The 22,627-nt window shown below is 39.6% G+C and overlaps 1 protein-coding gene across 2 annotated transcripts in view; it reads right to left on the minus strand.

Moving 5' to 3' along the window:
* Window positions 1-22,627, minus strand: part of CMTR1 (cap methyltransferase 1) — a 40,382-nt gene that overhangs the window by 8,830 nt on the left and 8,925 nt on the right. For both annotated transcript variants that reach the window (XM_060754075.2, XM_060754073.2), the window contains exons 5-22: window positions 22,180-22,272; window positions 19,775-19,846; window positions 19,180-19,274; window positions 19,026-19,098; window positions 18,641-18,839; window positions 18,403-18,521; window positions 16,808-16,904; window positions 15,933-16,065; window positions 12,874-13,053; window positions 10,616-10,672; window positions 9,079-9,136; window positions 7,314-7,382; window positions 6,325-6,456; window positions 4,994-5,116; window positions 3,968-4,059; window positions 3,020-3,088; window positions 2,157-2,204; window positions 943-1,055 (exon numbers count right to left, since the gene is read on the minus strand). In XM_060754075.2, the coding sequence (XP_060610058.1) occupies window positions 943-1,055; window positions 2,157-2,204; window positions 3,020-3,088; window positions 3,968-4,059; window positions 4,994-5,116; window positions 6,325-6,456; window positions 7,314-7,382; window positions 9,079-9,136; window positions 10,616-10,672; window positions 12,874-13,053; window positions 15,933-16,065; window positions 16,808-16,904; window positions 18,403-18,521; window positions 18,641-18,839; window positions 19,026-19,098; window positions 19,180-19,274; window positions 19,775-19,846; window positions 22,180-22,272 (1,822 nt within the window). The remainder of the gene's footprint in view (window positions 1-942; window positions 1,056-2,156; window positions 2,205-3,019; window positions 3,089-3,967; window positions 4,060-4,993; window positions 5,117-6,324; window positions 6,457-7,313; window positions 7,383-9,078; window positions 9,137-10,615; window positions 10,673-12,873; window positions 13,054-15,932; window positions 16,066-16,807; window positions 16,905-18,402; window positions 18,522-18,640; window positions 18,840-19,025; window positions 19,099-19,179; window positions 19,275-19,774; window positions 19,847-22,179; window positions 22,273-22,627) is intronic.

A 22,627-nucleotide genomic window follows, 5' to 3' on the forward strand; every position in this document is an offset into this window, starting at 1 on the left:
ATGTGTGCAAACTACTACTTTGACCAATTCTGGGTGCATCTACACTGTAGAATGAAGTATATCACTACTTTGCCTTCCATGGCACTAAACTACGGAATCACAGAATTTGTAGTTTTACAAGGTCTTTAGCCTTCTCTGCACAAAGAGTGCTGGTGCCTCACCAAACTACAACTCCCAGAACTCCACTACATTTGTCTGTGACAAAGTGGTATCAAACTGCATTATTTTGACAGTGTAGATGTACCCTTTGACATCACATTTACCACAGGAGAAATCCAGAGGGCATCGGGAGGAGCCTTTTAAGAACTACCTTCCTACTCAGTTACCATATTTCTTCCATTCTAAGACACCATCAATCATAAGATACACACTAATTTCAGTACCCCCAACAAAAAAGTGTAATATAAACTTTGTTTTCAGAGATGCTTATATGGGGGAAAAGTGTGTCTTAGAATTAAAGAAATATGGTATTCTTGCTGCAAATCCATGGGGATACAGTTGTAAGAAGAACAATATTCTTTGAGTAAAAAAATAATTCAATTTAACTTTTCTTAAAATATCAGCAGTCCCCCAACAATGACCAACATACATTTTGGTGCCTCAAATGTTAGCCCTATTTCAGGGTATCTCTGACCTATGGATTCCAAAAATGGCACCAGTTTTCCCCTATCAGCTCTAGTTTTTGAGATACATGTCATCTACCACTCGCCATCTCCTTATCCATAGTAAATCATGCTAACTGTATCTAAGAAACTAGAGCTGATGCAGACTATCCAATGAAATTTTCTGAAGCAGTATCTGAAATAATCCCAGAAACAGGCCTAAAATCCAATACAGCAATAATTTTTGGGGTTGGGCTATGTTATCAATATTGCTCCAACGAAGTATGCATATTCCAGACTTTGATCCTGACTGTCATAGCAGACAGGGGAAAAAACCTACCACTGACTGTTCGAACAATGTACAATCCTGTGGGGACAAAGTGCCGGTCATCACGGCCAGTGTAGGACAGCCGCAGTATCCCACTTGAGCTCTTAGTAATCTTCATCTCTAACCTGAAAGACCAAAGAAATATATGTAGAGAGAGAGTGTTCAAGCAATAAATCCAGAAATCACATGAACTTGGAGCAAATGACCCAATACAAATCCCTGCTCAGGTATTAACTCATGTTTGTCTCAATTGCTAACACAACTTCTTATTCTATGTCCAAAGTAATCAAGACTTGCTCTCAGAAAATAGCTAAAATAAGGCAGCACAGAGTGGATCCACAAGTTTTAGCTAGCTTTGGTAGCCATCCGCATATTTATTTTTGGCAGGACCACTGCAGGGGAGGTTTGTGTCCCTGATTAAGGCTGCACCTCCAAACAGTAGTATAACAGCTGGGTAGTACACGTTCTGGGCATTCCAAGCTCCCACAACGCGCAGAGCCAAAACAAATGATGGGGGTTCCTTTTTTCCTAGAATACCAAAAATTGGGGGCAATTGACAAAGGCTGGTTGAATGCTTCCCATGGCAAATGATACTGTGAAGCCTGGAATAGGACTAACAAGGAATTTTCTACATGAAAAAGCTCCAGAAACTATTTGGAAGAATTTAATGGAGCATAACAAATCGGAAGACTCAACAGAGAACTTTGCAAAGTGGGAAAATATCTACCACTAAATAAATGTTAAGATCTAAAAAAACGGAAAGAATGTTTTATTTATTTTAGTACAATCTATTTTAGTGCAATCTATTAATGTCATGATGCAGAATATAATTATATGGATGTTTACAGAAAAGCAAGTATTTTCTCTGAAATTGAATTCATTCAATTCAGTTGCATATGAAAAAGAGAAAAAGCAGATTGAATTCTGCCGGACCAGGAAAAAAAATACTACTGCAGATTTGGCTACGGGGAATCAAGTTTCCTTCCATGTTCCGGTAATTACTAATACTTTTCAAAAAGGATGGGGTTTTCCTATGAAAACCGTTATCATCCTCTAAATAGAAATGTGGTGCAATCCCACTTTCCCAGCCTTACACCATGGAGTTGCTCCAGAGATCATATATGGAGCGGGAGAGTCCATGCACACAAGGTGGAGCACACTGAAGACAAAGTGGAACAGAAACATAAGTTTTGAGTCAATAAAATAAGGCATTTCTGAGAACAAACCTCAGAAATATTTTTTCCATGTCTTCTAATCGGTACACTTCCTTCACTCTGGCAAGAAAAAAAATCAAGATACAGTTAACAGATTCATCCTCATTTCTCTTTGGAAACAAAGTTATATAATCTTCTGAATATAAGATTCTAAAATAAAAGGAAAGCTATGACATCGTTGCTGAGGCTGCATTTAAATACCTTACTAGATTGCCAAAATCCCCAAAACCCATCCTTCTTTTTAAAATGATGTTACTATACCTCATGCCCACAGAGAAGAGGTGAGAGAAAAAAAGACCAAAAAACTAGAAGACAATTTCAAATCAAATGGTCAGCATTCCTAGGACATGGCATTATAACTCTGAACATTTTGGATGAGCCTCACCAACTGTGACTTGGAATAGCTGATGGTCTGCTGGTTCACAGCAGAATTGTTACTGGTTATCTTGCCATAAATTATTTCTAAGTCACTATCAGAAAAATACAGAAAGATCAAATAGCTCCTATACAGAAAATTAAACTGAATTGTGAAAATGTAGTAGCAATCAGTAAGTTTCGCAAAAATTAAATTGCTCACCTTTTCCCCCCTTTATTTCAGGGCTGAACTGACTGCTCTTTCCTGAAGCCTGACTCATCCACTTGTTCTGGCCACCACAAAATTTACAGTACAGGCATGCAAATAGTACCATACAGGTACCTCTGGTCACTAATTCAATATCCCGACAAATCAAACTAAAATAGTGTTTCTCAGAAGCAGCCCTGACAATCTGTTTTGCCAAGTTTTTGAAAGTTGAGATTAATACGTAAGACCATTATGGCTCTACACATACAAAATAACCCCAGAAACCATCCAGTATCTTAAAGATCTGACTCACCTGACTGGGTTCATATCTGGCCGGCTGGGTTTAGAGACAGCCTTCACAAACTTCTCGGCCAACTGAATTCTAGAGAATTAACAAGAGAGATGTCAATTATTATTATTATTATTATTATTATTATTATTATTATTATTATTATTTATTATTATTATTATTATTATTATTATTTTACTGACACAAAAACACAGCAAACGAGATCTATATGCTGGATTTCGTATCACAAAAATCACAAGTTGAACACTTCCCAAGCATCTAGGACTGTGTGATGTGTTTTCGAATGATGCGCGCAGATCCAAGTAAGGTGGCCTTTTGCAGTTGACAGATCGTTAATTTGTCAATGTTTATTGTTTCCAAATGCCGGCTGAGATCTTTTGGCACGGCACCCAGTGTGCCGATGAGCACTGGGACCACCTGTACTGGTTTATACCTTGGCAGTTCGATTTTGAGGTCCTGATAACGGCTGAGTTTTTCCTGTTGTTTTTCCTGAATGCGACTGTCATCCGGTGTGGCAACATCAATAATCTAATCATTTTTTCAGTAAAAGGCATCCTGTGATCTATGCATAAACTGTAAGATTTGGTTTTTGAAAAAGTTACCTTCTCTACCACTGACTTTCCAGTACTTTTCAGTGGAAACTAATAGCAAATTATTAAAGCTTTCCCACAGCTGGCCTATTCCGAAAGGAGAGGTGAGTAATACATTTTTTAGAATGTTGTTGCTGTTATTCTAGTGGCAGACTACTATGGCCATCATCATCATTTTGAATAAGGGTTGTGGGAAATACAGTCCAGCATCTCTGGATTGGAGAAGACTGCTATGCCATGTTCTGTAGCTAGAGATCTCTCACAAGTCTTCCCATTCTGCTTCAACTACTCTGAACAAAAAAACACCTGTTTGAACAGCACAAGTACTATCATCACATTGCAAAACACTAGTTCTACTCACCGCTGATTGAAATGTTGCTCTCTGATATCACTGCCATTTAGTACCAAGGCATCTAAGATATGGATGGCATTAATTTTTCTCTGTGCTTTCCCCTATAAATAGGAAAATGGGTGCTATATGAAATGTTACCATGATTTTTAAATAGGACACATGTAGTTGCTTCTTCAGCGAGACTACAGAATTTTTAAAAGAATTAAAAAAAGAATTTTACAAATTATGCTCATAAAACCAACAGCCTTCTATGAATAACACAACATGCAAGCTTTGGAATGAAAGTCACCTTGAGCTAATATGTGAAAGATGATGGAAGCTGGCGTTCATCAAATTTGGATAGCTCCATGTTCTAGCCTATGTAGTTTTCAAGTTTATACATAATTAGCAGATATATCTGGCATTGCCCAAGTGTCAGTGGGCCACTGCCCACTTGCTTTCTTCCTTCTCCAGCAATGAGAAAGCCTACCTCACAATGTCTCCATAGCAATGCTCTGACAAAGGCAGACAAACTTTCTTTACGGCTCTTCCTTCCCTTCCTTCCTTCCTTCCTTCCTTCCTTCCTTCCTTCCTTCCTTCCTTCCTTCCTTCCTATCGCTCATACACCTTCTCCCTTATGCACATTCCACCTCTTTTTTCCTTCCTTCATTCCCTTCCTTTCTCCCTTTCTTTCCTATCCTCTCCTCATAACTTTTGCCCTTACTTTTCTCATTCTTTTACTTCCTTCCCCCTACTTTCTCCCTTTCTTTCCTTTCTTTCCCTTTCTTCCTCCATTCCCCACATAGACAGGCAATTAATTTCACATGGCAGAGGGCCACTTCACCTAGCCACAGCCAATCTACTTTGTTCCTTTCAGCACAGGAAAGAAACTCTGGACTTTTTCCGCTTGAATTTCTGCTAACACTATCCATGTTTCTAACCAACTTGAAGGACAGGAAAAGAAGCAGGGCCATTACATGGCACCATCCTTACAAGAAACCCCAGCCTGCTGATGGAAGGAATTAATCCCCTTCTAAAAGAAAAACAGTCTCTGACCTCTCCTTTTAGCTCATGAACAATCTCCACAGACAGAAGAGTGTCGCGTGGCAATTCTGTTTTCAGGTCCAGTTTAGTCCACCGATCTGATGGGCGACCAGACCAAGTGTATATCTGAGACTTCTGCATATAAACAAGCACAAACAAGGCAAGATCAGAATCCAAAAAAAATCATCAATAGAGACACATACTTTTGGATATCAGATGGTACTGGGATGAGAGAGACAAGACAGACTTTTCCATAGTGGGATGTATTTTTACTATTTAAAAAAACGGTCAGCAGCCAGAGGAAAGGGGGTGCCCAACATTATTCTGCTTGCTTAGAACTAGCTTCTCCTCAGGGATGACACACAAAAAGTCACAAAAGAAAAAAGAATTATGGGAAGAACAGGACGCATCAGGTACACACGTATAGTTAATTGTTTATTAAATAAGGCATACATATCAGAGAAAAAGAAAAAAAATATGATAAAGGAAATCAAGTAACAGAAATGCCATTCAGTAATGTTGCAGGAAAAAAGGAACTACCTAAACATTTGGTGTGGAACTCCCTCCCCAGTGATATTAGAGCAACCCCCTCCTTCCTGGCCTCTAGAAGGAAAGTAAAAACCTGACTTTGGGATCAAGCCTTTGGAGATTAAATATAGTGCAGTAACAGCTAAGAAATGTGTGAAATGATTGCTAGAACCGACCCGCATTGTGGATGACATAATTTTAATAGTGAATGCAGTGTTTTTATATGTTTTAATGTGCATTAATTTTAATTTTAAATTTTAAAATAAATGTATTTTAACTGTATGTTTTCCAAAGGCACTGAATATATGTGTATGTATGTGTATATATATGTGTGTGTGTGTAAATATATATATTTTACATTATTTATATCCCGCCCACATCAGCCCGCAGGCGACATATGTAATATATGTAAAGCCGCCTTGAGTCCCCTTTGGGGTAGAGAAAGGCAGGATATAAATAGGGTAAATAAGTAATAATTTGGGAATAACTTCCTGAAAGTGAGAGCTGTTTGGCAGTGGAATATGCTGCCTCAGAGAGTGATGGAGCTTCCTTCACTGGAGGTTTTTAAGCAAAGGCTGGATGGCTATCTGTTGGAAGTGCTTTGCTTGTGCATGGCAGAACAGGGTTGGATTGGATAGCCCTTCTAGTCTCTTGCACTTCTATGATTTTGTGTTAGCCAAAAAGTAAAATAGGTTTGTTCTGGAATATACACAGGAGAAGCTGGGGACTAAATGAAATTCTGGCTGTGCCCTGTGTTGATTATAATGTTTTTGATATACTGATATTTCCTGATATATTTAATTATTGCCACTTACCCCTAGGGCCAGAAGAAACTTCTGTTCACCTCCTGATACCATGCATCTGTAATCCAATACGGGACGGATCTTATCCAGTGTTTTTAAGTTGAGAGGTGTTGGTTTGTAACTGAAGATCTCTATGTCAGCACCCTGAAGGACAACAAAATAGAGGACTGGAGATTTTATCCCATGCGTCATGGCAGTCAATTGTGGGACTATTTTTGCATCCATGGACCTTGAAAGGCTATGTTCATCCCATCCCCACCCGCATTCTTAAAGGATTTGTGACTACTCCCGCTAAAAAGCTGAGGCACTTTCACCATACTCTGGAGGCTTTTATGCTGTTTTGGCAATTGGAGATTTTTTTCCAATTAAGAAGTAAAGCAGAAGTCAACTTCTAATTGAATTCCTGATCGGGGGGGGGGGGGGGGGGGAAGCCTCCCTTTGGCTTAACATGCCCAAGGAGAGGAATGGCAAAATTATCCACTATTTGTTTGGAGTATAGGATGGGCTTTCAACTAAAATGCAAAGCGAACACCACCAGAGAGTGAGGGGAATGCACATTCTCACTACTTCCATACAAGAATGCTGCAAAAACTGGCATCATAAAAGTATTTCTGTGCTCTATTTTTGCATTCAGTGGTCTATCCTAGTCTATGGATACTTTATGTGGAACACAAGTCTTTCTAAGAGGAAAAAAAATAACAAGAAACTTTAGTTAGTATAAATTTAAGGAAAGGTTGAAACAAACACATTGCATCATACAAGTGTGTGTGTATGTGCCTCCACGTCACCCATCAACACCTGGTGACCTCATAAAAGTTTTCTTAGGGAAGAAATAGTCAGGAGTGGCTTTGTCAGTTCCTTTCCATGAAATGCAGTCTAAAGTCCCAGCAGTCTTCCTTCCATGAACCAACCACAACTGACCCTGCTTAGCTTCCAGTCTTACAATAAAATACCACAATTTCATCTGAGCATACAGAACAAAGAAAAGCTGAAAGTCTCACCTGAATTAATTCAAAAAACTTGGACTTTGGATCTGAAGATGATGGAGCAATTCGGGCCTGGTCTGGTATCTATTACAGTCAAATAACCAATTAAAATATAGAGGGATTTGGTTTTCCCAAACAACCATTACTTGTCATCTTTTGCTCACATTACTGCATACATAAATGATACATAAGCACTACGGAATATGAAAAGAAAAGAAAGCTGAGGCAAATACAAGTTGAAATATTTAAGTTTTATAAGAAAAATATAATGGAACTTTTCCTTCTATCAAGCTGTTGCTGGAGCAAAACTTTCCTCTTCCTCCGCTAATATTGTAATCCTCCCATTCTTTCTTCCTCATGAATAGAAGAATACAACACCGAGTAGTAGGGGGCTTCAAGCATTATTACAGGCAACCCGTGTTGCTTTTGTACACGCCTTCAAAATACCCACTAGACTGGCAGTTCATTTAACTGTGAATAATGGGACCAAGAATTCCTTTTCAAAGAAATATTTTTTCATGCAATACATAATTAGCCTACAAAAAATATTACTACTAAAAACCCACACAATCCCAGGCTCATGCCGAGACAAGCTGGAGCTGGACTTTTTTTTCCTTTTTTCTAAAATGAGTTGAGATTTTTATTTAATCCTGTGGCATCCTCAGCAGGGTAATCCAAGTTTCATATGTTTGGAGGGGGATGAGCTCACTTTAAGTATTCCAATTCTTTAGGATATCTGAGAGTTCTCTGGAGTATTCCAAGTATCTATTCATAGTTTGCAGACACAACACATGTCATATACAAACAAAACTGTAATACTGAAATTTAGGTTTACCTATCAAGTGTCAGGTTTTTTTAAACTTTATATCATTTCTGAAATGACAGTAAGCGATTATAAAAGAATCAGGACAATTCCAGCAGCAAGCATTAAGGACTCAACCACTTGGCTAGCATTGAGTAATTTACAGCCAGGGTGGAGTAGCTGAAGAGTAATAAAGAAGCAGAAGCTTCTCTGTAGTTAGACAGTAGGAGTTCTGTAAGTTAGATGTGTTGAGCTGATGGAGATGGAGATACAGAGAGAATGAAGGAACAATGAAGACCAGAAAGAAAAGCTAAATACTATGGTGAAGGTATGAACACACTGGGAGTGAAAAGAAGGGCTGGAAGAGAGTCAAAAAACTCTGCTGTATATTTTGTAAATACAGCTGTATAAAGTTTTCTACAAAGATACAAGTTGTGCTTGTTTGCTCCTTAGCCGGAGTGAGAGCACTTCTGCTGAAGAAGGGGGCTGGCTTGTTGCTGAACAAAGAACCCCAAAATTTTGCTGCGACATCAAGAGCAATACCACACCATGATTCTTTTGTAACAACCATGGACTTCATTTGAACCACTAAGTAATAAAAATGTTGAACTAGATAGAATCTTTGTGTGTTCTTATAAAGAAAAGACACCATCTGATTATCAAGAATTTCCAGACAGGTTCTCCACCACAGAGCTTGGAAACGTTTCTTTTTGTACTAAAATACCCAGAATTCCCCAGGCAGCATAATCCCTCGCCATATTGGCTGGTCAGTGTTATTAGCTGGAGCCCAACAATGTAAAACCTCGCATACCTCAGGATCTCTGAAGGTAAGATATCCCTCTTCAATAGAGAATCTTTTTTGCCCATATTTGGAATGTAAACATCCCCCCCCTTCTTCACCCCTTTCCTATATTTAAACAAGATGACCATTAAAAAAACATATATGACTACACTTCTCTATTCCATGGTATTACTTACCCCCCAGAGCCGGAGGCATTCTTTTCTGATGTCAGCCTGCCGCGGTTCATTCAAGGTCCTACAAAAATAAAGTTTATTAAATTTTGCAGCAAAATGAATATAACAAATCTCCTAGTGCATCCCATTGAGAGATTCTGACTTTCCATTCATATAATGGATAAGTTTTCTGTGTACATGGTTCCTTTGGCATAGCAGCTACAGTGGAGTCTCGCTTATCCAACCTTCGCTCATCCAACGTTCTGTATTATCCAAAGCAGTCCAGGGTGGGAGAAAGGAAGAACCCTTGTATGTTTTGGTGCCAAATTTGTAAATACAGTAATTACCACATAACATTGCCGTGTACTGAACTGCTTATTCTATTGATTGGTTGTAAAACATAATGTTTTGGTGCTTAATTTGTAAAATCATAATGTAAATTTGACGTTTAATAGTCTTTTCCTTAATTCCTCATTATCCAACATTTTTGCTTATCCAACGTTCTGCTGGCCTGTATATGTTGGATAAGCGAGACTCCACTGTATTTTTTAAAGGCTGTTCATGGTAATGATACAGATTACAAGTCTACCTAAATTAACATATATGACAGTGAAGTTCATATTTACACTGACTCATACTTTCTCTTTGATTTCTGTCTAGCTGGAAGTTGGTGAAAAGCTGGAGAAATGCAGACAATTAGTGTCTGGTTGCAGCAGCATGTCTCCAGTAAACAATACAATAAAGACTGCGCTGAGAAAGAATTGGATTCTACTGCAGCCTACAACAGGCAAAAGAAACAGCAGCTACCTCCAAACTCGTTTACTAAACTTATGCGAACAGAGGAACACAGAGAAAAGGGGAGACCAAATAAGCTTGTCTTACCAACTGTCCCCAACATGTTAAGAAAGACAACTCTGTATGTCCGGTCACCAAAATGGAAATCGTAAGGAAGATGCAAACTAGTGAAAGAAAAATAATCCCTGGACAATATTCTGAAAGAAGGCTTCAAGTGGTCTCTCAATGGTTCAAAATGTTTGGTTTCCTTTATGCAAAGCTTAGCTAGCCTGAATGCTTTCTGTCGTATGTGAATATTGTTAGTTTGGAATAAACAGATCGTTGAAACATGTTGAACTGATCTTCTTTATTTTAGTGTAGGAACCTATCCCTATTTTCACCCTGTTATTTCTAATTTTCTGCTGAAGAATCCAGGCCCAGGAATACTTCTAATTTGTTAATGCAGACATACCTGTAGTTTAAAATAATTACAGACTGTGAACATGGGAAACCCTGACTCTTGTTCAGAGCAAAGGAAAATTAATGCAAAATGTGGGCCACAAGAATGGACCTGACTTCCAAGATAGTTTATTTTGCTAACTTTCTCTGGATTCAGCCCTCTGCACACTTCATTTTCTCCACACCATGTTTAATTTGGTACACTCACCAAATGAAAGTTGTATACAGTAAGACTGATTCCATAACAATTCAAGCAATACAAACATTATGTCCCAGCAAAATGCTTAATTTCTGTTCTCACACAAACAAGAAGATTCTTTTGACTCACGTGTCTTGAACAAAAGCACGGATTTTGGCCAGCGCTTTAATCTGAACAGCACAGAGTCTGAAAGACAGAACAAATTAATTTTAGAAGAGATTATGTGATAGACAGAAAAACTTCTTATCTACAGGTTTGACAAATTAGAAAAAGCATGAAAAACAAGCAAATAAACCCACACTACTGAATAAGGCAGAATTGCCCAAATTAATGAGATTTGATATAACACTACAGTGATATATTTCAGGGATTAGGAAGCACTTCATCAACACTCTTCCTCCCAACGGATGTTTCAGAAAAATACTCTGATGGAATTAAACTGTATCTGTTATTATTTTGTTTGGAGAAGCCAAGATTAGATAAGGATGTATCTGATGAAATACACTGCACTGAAAACAAATATTCACAGTTTCTTATGATTAGTTACACTATATTCTCATGTAGATGTCTAGAAATTTTATTCAAAAAATCAACCCAAAGAATCTGGATCTAATAACAACAACAACTTTATTTTTGCACCCTGCCTCCACCTCCCTGAACGGAGCCCCCGGTGGTGCAATTGGTTAAATCCTTGTACTGGCAGGACAGAAGACTGACAGGTCAGAGGTTCAAATCCGGGGAGAGCGTGGATGAGCTCCCTCTGTCAGCTCCAATTCCCCTTGCGGGGACATAAGAGAAGCCTCCCACAAGGAGGGTAAAACATCAAAACATCTGGGCGTCCCCTGGGCAACGTCCTTGCAGACGGCCAATGTTCTCACACCAGAAGTGACTTGCAGTTTCTCAAATCGCTCCGGACACAGGAAAAAAAATCTCCCTGAAGGGACTCGAGATGGATTACATATGGTACAACATGGCAAGACAAAGTATAAAATAACCACACAGTACAATACAGTAAAAACTACAGCATATATAAACAACAGTTTAAAACTCATATCAACACCCAATGACCTATCCAATAACTTATCTAAATGTCAATGTGAGTAGTGTATCTTAACTCCTCTGAAAAAAGAAAACCTTCCCTTTTCTGAATAGAGTAGTAAAAGCAGAGTCTTAGCTCATGCTGGAAAAAAACTAAAAAACAGTATTGATCTCTCTTGCATGGCACTACCTCTGGCCTTTTTGAATATAAAGGGTCTGGAGAACAAGCCCTATGAGGAACGGCTTAAAGAGCTGGATATGTTTAGCCTGAAGAAGAGAAGGCTGAGAGGAGATATGATAGCCATGTATAAATATGTGAGAGGAAATCATAGGGAGGAGGGAGCAAGCTTGTTTTCTGCTGCCCTGGAAACTAGGACACGGAACAATGGCTTCAAACTACAAGAAAGTAGATTCCATCTGAACATTAGGAAGAACTTCCTGACTGTTTAGCAGTGGAACTCTCTGCCCCGGAGTGTGGTGGAGGCTCCTTCTTTGGAGGCTTTTAAACAGAATCTAGATGGTCATCTGTCGAGGGTGCTTTGAATGCAATTTTCCTGCTTTTTGGCAGGGGGTTGGACTGGATGACCCATGAGGTCTCTTCCAACTCTATGATTCTATGAATGCCCAGGTGGGGAAATGGCAGCATGGAGCAGAAGTCCTTCCCTCAGTCGTCGTCCCCCTCCTCAGGGAAGTTGGTGTTTTTCCTCTCTTTGCAGAATGATTCCTGACTTACCCATTGATTATATCAAAAGCCATAATTTAGACCCCAAAACCTGCACTCAACTGATACATGAATTCAACCTACATATGGGTATATACAGTAATTTTACTAAACTAGAATAAGGCAGTACAAAAGGCAATCTACCCCATTCTACCACAATCTTCTTGGACTAAATTTAGAAATGTGTAGAAGTTTAGAACGAACTAAATATGTGTGCTTGCAATTGCCTGTCTCCAGCTTGGACTTTGGAGGCCAGAACTTGGGAAACATTTTTCGGGATGATAAATTCCCAAATTCCCAGATACAATCCTGGGAACCTGGGTTCTAAATACAGATACAGGCAACACTAGAAAAGGAAGCATATAGGAAACACTAGAAAAATCACTTCAGTGTTTGCTCATTGACATTCATTTAGTCTGAACAACAGAGAAGTATATGTAATAAAACACACTACTCAAGGTCTCTTTAACTTGTAAATGATTCCCCAATAAAGGACTCTCAAAGAAATAACTCTTGTAAATAAGGTAGCATGAGAAAAGTCACTAAGGAATACTAGTAAAGTCAACAAAACCCATTGCTTTCTCATATAGCTTCTCTTGTTTTGTCATGTTGTTCCTCTTCAACCCACCTTTCATTTGATCTGACCATGTAATCATGGAAATCATGGTCGCCTTTGATGACTTCCAGGGGGACAACAAGATTTACATCCTGGTCTCTGCTGCGTAGCTGGTTGATTCTGATATTCACTGTGAAAAGGTAGTCTCTCACCTCTTCAATTCCAGACTTCAATCCACGACACACAACATATCTGCAGGACAAGAAAGGTTCAATTTGTTCATGCAACATCATGATCTATCGGTGCATTAATTGGCCATCTTATATGGGTAGTAGAAAGCACATTATCGTTTTAGCACATTCAACCCTATAAACTAGGGACTCCAAAACCCAAATCCCTTCATGTTCTTACATCACAACCTACATGCTAATTTGAGATGGATGGAATTTCAGGTGAGCATGCCAGGAATAACTACGTAAATCACAAGTGGGCAAGCCGTGGGGAAACAGGGGACAATCTGCCTTCCTGGGACCTGCTCTGAGTCACACCAGCTTCAGAATAAAAAGACATTAGTGATTGGAAGTCAATTTCCTGTTTGGTTTTTTTGTGAAAAAAGCTGGGAGAGGTTGTAAGGAAATTGTCATGATTATGCTATGTTATCAGAATCACAGCTCTCAAGGCAAAAGTTTGTACAACAATGCCAAGGTCAGTGTTCCAAAGTCAAAGTTCAAATAAGAAATGATAAGGACAGTCAAAGCCATAGAGCCGGACTTTAGCACAGCAGATTAATCACCAAGCTGCAATAAATCTTGCCAACTGGAAGGTTGACAGTTCGAGGCCCGGGTCAGGGTGAGCTCCTGACCCTTAGCCCAGGTTCTGACTACCTAGCAGTTTGAAAACAAATGTGAACAGATAAATAGGAACCGCATTAAAGCGGGCAAGTATTAAGGCAAGTGGTTTCGATCAGAAAAAGGAGAAAGCCTACAAATAAAGAAAGCTCTTCGGCAGGGAGATGGAGCAGCAGCACCTCCCCCCCCCCCCCCCCCCCGTGGCCGGAATCAAGCACAGGCTCCGAAGATGCCAAAAGATGGGAAAGCCTATATATAACTCTATCTGTTGTCTTTCTTGTCATTGTATAATCAGCACTGAATGCTTGCCGTATGTGTGTTCTTTGATCTGCCCCGAGTCCTCTTCAGGGTTAGAAGGGTGGAATATAAATACGGTAAATAAATAAATAAATATTCTAAGTTCAATTACTGGAGTCAAAGCTGGAGAATTACAGGGGCAGGTTTGGGATAAACAACTGTAAAAAAATTGAGCATCTAGGAGTAGCAGTTGTTGTTCAGTTAGGGAACAACAACACTGACTGACGCAGCAAGCCTTCAGATTGAATCTCTTTATCCTAAGTTGTTGCTTGTGGAGAGCTCGATTCTCTGCTAACCTTAGAACTGCAAGACCCTCCACATCCCCTTCTGCTGCACTCCCCGTTCTGTGTTCTAAAGCTGGAAGCATGTGTAACAACTCGCTGGCTGGTTCTGCTGTATTTGCCTTAGCTTGCTTAGACTACTGGGGAGTGTCCGTCACTGCTGAAGACTCCTCCTCAGTAGTGACTGAACTAAACTGGGGAAACTGTTGGGAAACTGCTGGCCCTTCTAGCCACTGCTCACCCTCACTATTGGAGCTGGTCATGCCAGCAGCAAGGTAAGTGAGGGAGCTACATCTTGTTTCAAAGGATAATTGCCAGTCCTGAGGGTTTTCAGTATGACAATTCTTTCTTTTATAGAGTATTTTTTCTCGGGGGGGGGGGGGGGGGGGCAGAGCTGGAGAAACATAGTGCATGTAGCCCATGAACCACAGGATCTCCCAACCCTAGTTTAGACAGGTATCCACTGTTTTGAAAGACAAGAAAATGGGACATACCAAGAAGCCCAAAATGAGATGCAGTATCCTTAAGCCACAACCGTGTGCATACTTAACTAGAAGTGCATCCCACTAGGCTCACTGAAATTTTGAAAACTTACCACAAGACTGCGCTTTTAGAGCGACCGTGGGACTGTGAGGAGGGGTTGAGGGAGGGCGCAAAAATTCCAGGGGCATCAAATTAATTGGAAAGGGAGAAGTTATGTAATTTTTTCATGTTAGTATTCTCCCCCTCTAAGCTTGGAATAGTAATTCAATGAAATCAGTTAATAACTTATTAGAGGGTCTACAAGCCAGGCACTTTCTGTTATTTTGCTGGCTTTATAGAAGTAATTTGCTACAACTACACAGAAATAGCATTGTTAATTGTTCTACCACTTTTTGAAGCTGGAACTCAGTGAGAGCTACAGCCAACACCTATATAGAGAGTGTGGTTGCAAAAATTACATAATTAGTGCTTCCAGGAGACTTCAATTAGGCTTTCAGGAAACCCTGCTAATCCTACATGGCTTCCATTTCAAGGCTAAATAAAAGAATACTCTAGAGAAAGAGTTGAGAGTAGGTGCCAGTAGCAATGAATAATACTGCTATCTCCCTTATTCATGAAGGATAAGGAACGTCTGGCTCCACCACTGGGAAATACTTAACTTGGCAGTCTTCATCACGGGAACTAGTGCCAAAAAACAAGCTACTTCCAAACTCATTGATGTAACCGTCCTCCAAAAATATGTGAAAAATGCAGGAAAACCAAGAAACTGCAAACAGTCACATTGGCACAACTAACAGCATCTCTTGGGAGCTGTAGAATTACAAATGACTCCCTCACTAAACAAAATACATTGAAAATGTGCCAGCGAATGCTTAGATTCTGTCATACATTCAAGTGGTTGTCAAACATGGACAAAACCTGTGCTATACATAAAAATAAGTGGGAAATGAACAAAATTCTCTTCAAGAATTAGGTGGGCAATTGTCCATCATTACTGTCAAATACCCCTTTTCCCCATAAGCCTGCATTGCAATTCTTTTGCTGCTGCTGTTGCGTCTTCTGCTTCCTCCTCCTCCTCCTCCAAATATGGTGTTTCCAGTTGTAACATATCACAGAACTTGTTACCAAAGCTCCAGCGATTTTAAACCTTTTAGCGTTACTGCAATGTTCAGAGAGACAGTTGCCTCTGAAGTGCTCCAGTTGCCATACTTCTCAGTCTCACCTCTCAGAATTGGCAGGACGACTTGTCACAGGTTTGAAGATCGACACACGCTCAAAGCAGCAATACAGCAAGTATACCAGGCCAACGCTGAATGGTGTGAACAAGTCAAAGGTTTTACAGATGAAGTGCCCTCCTAAAGCAAAAAACAAAAACAAAACAAAAAAACAACCACAACAACTAAAGCTAGTTTCTTAGAAAGAGGAAAAACACACACAACTTTTCCACTAATCACATTGTATTCCACTTTCTATAAAAAATACCTAATAGATAGCTATGGCTATCCCAGAGTGCCTTGGCAATAACCTGTGAATGAGCAATAAACACATGATTTATACCAAACAGTTGATCAAAAGCAGCTCCTTTTGTCTATGGGGCTTGGGAGGACCAGGCTAAGGAGATCTCCCAGAGCATTATCTTGGGTATTTCAAATTACATTTTCAGAAATAATTCATTCGTTCAAGCAGACAATCTGTGTCCCATTTACCACTTCTCTTTGATTTACTTAAAACAGAAGAGGTGGGTGGGGAGAAATTCCAATTAAGGTAAATTGTTATCTGAATGCAATCTTTATAAACATCCGCAAGGGCAACCTGGGAATTCCAGGACTTAACATCTCCCTTCCTTGCTACAAGATTTTCAGAATTGCCTCAACTGAAGAAATATAATGAGGGAGAAAACGCAGTCTCCAAATCCAAATTTAACTTCAAATACTATAATGCCTGCTTTACAAGAGGAACAGAAAAATCAACTTTGAAAGCCTGCAGGACATATGCTACATTTGAAGGAAACAAGAATATAGGAAAGTACAGAACACATGAATAACATGGGCTAAAAAAAGGAAATATAGAGAAAGACAAAACAGAGTAAGAGACTACCTGTTCGTATAACAGAGAGCCCAGTGAGGAACTGGCAAAGTGTCAGTTGTTTGCTTAGAATCTCTTGGATATTTTCTTGCCCCTCCACAGAGAAACCCTGAAACAAACAAAGAAATGTGGTGCAAAGCTATCCATAACGGAGATCTGCAACTCACTTTGCCAGCTTTTGGCCTAAATGTCAACCAATCATAATTCACAGAGACCTTCCCCTCTTTGAAACACACATTGCTACCTCTTCAGTACCAGATATTTTATCAAAGACTTTGGAAGATTTTGCTCATATCAGTACATATTTTAACTGATTTAACTGCTAAATTTCATGCCTTGACTATTAAATGACATGCTTAATATTAGATTCTTCAAATTATTCCCTTTGTTTTAAATTTAAACTATCCTAATCTCTTTTCGATTGATTATATTTACATGCTGCTCTGACATCCTGTGATAATGTATGAGACATAAATATTTTTAAAATAGACACATAGAGAATCAAATGTTGAACACACCATATTCCTCTCTCCTTCCATAAACTGATCAACTTGGCTAAAGTGGCCACCATTTAGATGGATGAATGAAAAAATAAGAGGCAGAGAAAGAAAACACCCCAAAAGCAAAATCTGAAAGGGGGGGATTATAGGTCTTATAAAAATATATTCTTCTCTTATCTCACATCTCTGTAATATGTACAAACTAGGAGCATGCAAGGAACCACTGCCAATGTATGCTTCACATGCTATTCTTCTTAGTAACACTCTTTCCAATGAGCTCTGCATATTATTACCGCATTTTCAAGTGTATAAGACTACTCGGTGTATAAGACGGCCCCCCAATTATTCCAGTTAAAATACAGCGTTTGGGATATACTTGCCGTATAAGACTACCCCTCTTCCAATGCACGCCAAATTAAAAAAAAATCAGACTTGATTTCAATATGGTAATTTTCCTATTACCTATCTCCTTCTCTGCCTCTCAGATCTCGCACATGCGCATCTGCTGCAGACCTCAGGAACAAGATCTGAGAGGCAGAGAAGGAAGTATAGTAATAGGATACAAGGGCGGCAAGATGAGTGAAAGAAGCATGTTTTTCTGGGCACAGAGCCACTCTATCACTTTTTTCCATACCCCGGTTGTCCTGGACACCTGTAACTTGCTCCGCCCTTCACTTACACCTTCCTGGTAAGGTGCCCCCACACTTTGTCATCGGGACTGCATTAAGTCACCTCTTTCCACGAATCCTGGTGAATGTATTTCCTTCTACCATTCTTGTACAGCGCTGCCCTTGCTGCTTTCATACAGTCGCCACATATGGCAGAGATGCAGCCGGGACCGTTTTTGAGCTCCCCTACCATATGCAGTGACCACAGATTCTCTAGTCTGGCTTGGAAGTTTCAGCACTTCCCCTATAAGACGAACACCGACTTTTGAGAAGATTTTCCTGGGTTAAAAGTTAGTATTATGATATAATATGACCTATTCAAAATATACTGTATTTTCTGGCATATATTTTGAATATGTTGCATTATATCATAATGCACAAAGACTATTTTTCTGACTTCAGTATCTCAAGGAGCAAACAGAAAAGAGAAGGAACTTACACCATCGGCCATTAGGAAATGTACCCCCTTCTGATCTGTGTTGTCCAGCACAAATTTCTGGAAGGCAGTGATATTCTCGGGACGGGTGATATCTCCATCACCCTCAATCCCTCCTTCACCTATGGGAAAAGTAAGGAATTTAATCCTGGCCATAACAGGTTACTATAATGACTTAGCACAGAATCATTTCTAAAATTTTCCACCGAGACAAATCTTGATACAAGCTCGGCCTGCCTACCATAGTATGGCTCAAAGAGTTCACTGGGGGCAGCATAAAAATCCTCCAGTTTGAAGTCATTTGGTCCTTTTAAGGTCATCCCAAAACCTTTTGCATGCCATTTCTTCCTCCAAAGGACATACTCTGAGAAACCACCAGGGCCAGCACACACATCGGCAAAGTACAGGAGCTCTGCATCACGATCTTTTACCAGTGGCTTCTGCGAAAAAGAAATGAGAGCATTCAGACATCGTAGAGTCTCAACCCATCTAACCAAGCCAAATACTAAAGTTCTGAAACAGTTTACATGCCACTAATTATTTTAATAAAATTCCTCAGGATTTCCCCTCACTTCCCCCTTTCAGTAAAGATATCTAAGATACACAGATAGGGGGGAAAGCCTCACCCCATGAGAATCCTTTGGGTTTGTAAACATGGAATCGAAGACATAGTCTAGGTTTGCCATCTTCATTGCAGCTCTGGAAATGTAAATTGGACACTTGTTAAGAGCCTGCCCTTTTACTGACCTCAGGGCTGCAAATTGGAGAACCTCCACTGACCTGTTCAGGAAGAAGACCCCACGGATCATTTCGTATGGGTTGGACCTTGTACGGGCGCGGCGCATTTCCTCCCCATCGAGCTCATCGAAGACACTCTGTCAAAAGGAGAAACAAGCCACATCTAACAAGAAGGGGGCCAATGAGGCAGGATATTTTTCATGCACCTGTATCATAAGCATTATCAAACTGCAGAAATCTAAATATGGGGGGGGGGGGTTTAGTGAGAGATAAGACCATTCTGTAAATAGCATAGTGTTGGTGGTGGTGGAAATATTTTTTTTCTCATGCTACAACTCTTTCTATAGTGCTACAATAGATGTAGATGAATCTGGGAACAACAAATTGCTCTCTTTGATAGCAGACTATCATCATTTCCGTCAGTCAGAAACAAGCAAAAGTTTTACTTCAGCAGGCTCTAAACCAACTTTCTGGGAAATAAATGCTTGTCTGGAAATTATCCCATCATATCACACCAATAGCACACATGTCTTTGGTACCTCCCCTGAATCTGTTAAAGTAGCCAGGCTCTGAAGTTGCATATATGTCACTAATACTTTACTTCAAGTGAAATGGGTTTTTAACAAGCAAAATGTACCTTGCACTGGAGCAGATTCTGTAAAAGTTCTTCTCCACAGAATTCAGTTTCATCTTCAATCACCAGCTTCTTCTAGAAAACAAAACATTGGAAAGGGTGGTGAATTATGCTCTTGTTACAACCAGGATAGACTACTGCAACCCGCTCTACGTGGGGTTGACTCTGAAGACTGTTCGGAAACTTCTAATAGTCCAACAAGAGGCAGCCAAGCTAATAACTGGGGCGGCATACAGGGAGCACACAACTCCCATGTTACGTCAGCTTCATTAGCTGCATGTTTGCTAAATGGCACAATTCAAAGCGCTGGCTTTGGCCTATAAAACCCTAAATGGCCCTGGCCCAGTTTACCTGTTTGAGTGAATCTCCCTTTATGAACCACCATGAAGACGAAGATCTTCTGGGGAGGCCCTGCTCTCAGCCCCACCACCGTCACAGGCACATTTGGTGGGAACGAAAGAGATTGCCTTCCAGTTATGGAACTCCCTTCCTGGTGAGATTAGATCAGCCTCCCTCCCTCCTGTCCTTCAAAAAGATGGTAAAGATGGCCATTGCCTAAGGTCTATTCCTCTGTCAACCAGGAGAAAGCTAACTGATATTTCTACATCCCCTTATGTAAGCAATCTCCTGCACAAGTGGAATTGTAACAGTATCCTTGATCCTTTCTGTTGCATTGGAGAACATTCATGGGAAGATATGGTAACTTAGCAGAGTCACTTCCCAAGCAACAGAAGAACAGACTGCCATCAGTCAGTGACTGTTTCCTATTAAGTAGGACCTGGCAGGGCTAAGGTGTGATTCACTATGCAACATCGTAACTATGGTGCTCATGCATAAACAAATCCAATACAGCAGGGATGTCAAACTCATTTTCATTGAGGGCCACTTCTGCCTTAAGGTTGCCTTCAAAAAGTTGTTGAATACGTGGACCAAAAAAAATCTGTGGATGCAGAAGGTGGTTGGTGCTTTACCTACTTTGAGTCCCCAGATGTTAGTGAATGACAACTCCCATTACTTTTGATCCACCATGTACAAGTATGTATAGAGAGCATATACCTATCATAACTCCTGCTTTCAACCCATGAATAGCTACAAGGTCCACACAACAGATGCAGAGGCACAGGTAAAATGAGAAAACCAGCTTTGTATAAACACCCTAGAAATTGCTGACATAAATAAACAATTGCCTGATATCACTAGGAAAAATTACACGTTTCTACTCAGAGAGAAGATACTTGCAATTACTTGCAAAGGCAGAGAAAGGGGGGCTCACTGCTGTTGTTTACACTTGGAGCTATGTTGCCGCTTTTCAATGTATGTAAATGTTGAGGAGCAATATTGCTAGACTGCTGAGTTCCCTACTAAATGAAAGTAACCCTGCAAAAAATGTGGCTTCCTACTGTTGTGTTTGAACAGCTTGTCAAGTTACTAAAGCTTTCACAAATGCAGTAATTACATGGATTAATCTTATCTCTACAGCAAGCTGACATTGAAGAACAGGGGCAGCTGTCCCAGTACACCCAAGTGTATTAATTCACCCATTTTTCTGGGAGTTATGGATTCAGGGTGAAAAGAAAGAAAAAATAATACAACATATCTGCTAGGGATTCACTCAGAAAAGGTTCTACTGACTATAGAAAGAATTGTTCTGGTTACTGAGGATAGTACTTTATTGGTTTAAACAGTATCAGTCATTATATTCTGACCCCTATGGTTGTTTACTTGGTGAACCAGCAGAAGGAATACTTTTAATTTAACCAACCTCACAGGGCTGTTGTTAAAATAAAATGGAAGTAGAACCATGCAAACCTCCCTGAGCTGCTTGGAATATAGACAAGACAAATATGCAACAAAGTAAGTAAGAATCTGGGTTGCTGTGAGTTTTTCGGGCTGTATGACCATGTTCCAGCATTCTCTCCTGACATTTCGCCCATATCTATGACAGGCAGCCACAGAGGTTGCGAGGTTTGTTGGAAACAAGGCAAGTGGGGCTTATACATCCATTTTTTTCGTAAATTTTTTGGTAACGTTCAGATGTTTTCCAAGGTCAGTTTCATTTTCACTATAACCATTAAGCAACTTTGGTAAAGCTTAACTAAAGTAAGAATTCATTGAATTATGAACATTTAATTAAAAGATCATGGTGCTCCACGTATTAAAGTGCAAAGTTTGAAGCTCATCAGCAATTCTAAATAATTTTTTTAAAATATGTAACTACCGTTATTTTGATATGCCTCCATAATTTTTAATCTCATCTAATCAAGTGTACTTTTGGAGTTACACATTTAGAAAGTTATTTTCCTATCTTTTTTGGCCTATCTAATAGTATCTGTGGATTTAACCAAACATTTTGGATTTTTAATTCATTCAGTGCTTAATTGCTCTCTCTTGGTGTGCAACTATAATACCTTCCCTATCGTCATCCAGTCCTTCATTTCCTCTGCATCTGGAATTTCAGTGGTACATTCTGGGAACCAATCCACTTGCTCATAAGCAGTAGCCTACAAATAAGAATAAGAGGGTTTCAGAAGAGGACCATGCATTGCAGCAACAACAAATCCTCCACTGCTTGGATACCGACTTCAAATCAAAGCTCAACATAGTTTTTATGCTAAGTGCAAATAATGAACTGAATAATGAATTGAAATGAATTCAGATAAAGATTCTAAGAATCTTGATTTCTTAACACCATATACAAAGAGGAAAATGTTTTGCCATTGCCACAATCTCTTATTCTTAAATAAATAAGCTGTAGAATGCAAAAGATTGACATGGGAGCTAAATATAACCTCAGCCCTAGCCAAAATTTTCTCACAGAAATTAATCAGATTTACATGAGTTGTGAATAACAACTCC

The sequence above is a fragment of the Anolis sagrei genome, chromosome 1 (genome assembly GCF_037176765.1).
Source record: "Anolis sagrei isolate rAnoSag1 chromosome 1, rAnoSag1.mat, whole genome shotgun sequence".
NCBI classification, from domain to species: domain Eukaryota; kingdom Metazoa; phylum Chordata; class Lepidosauria; order Squamata; family Dactyloidae; genus Anolis; species Anolis sagrei.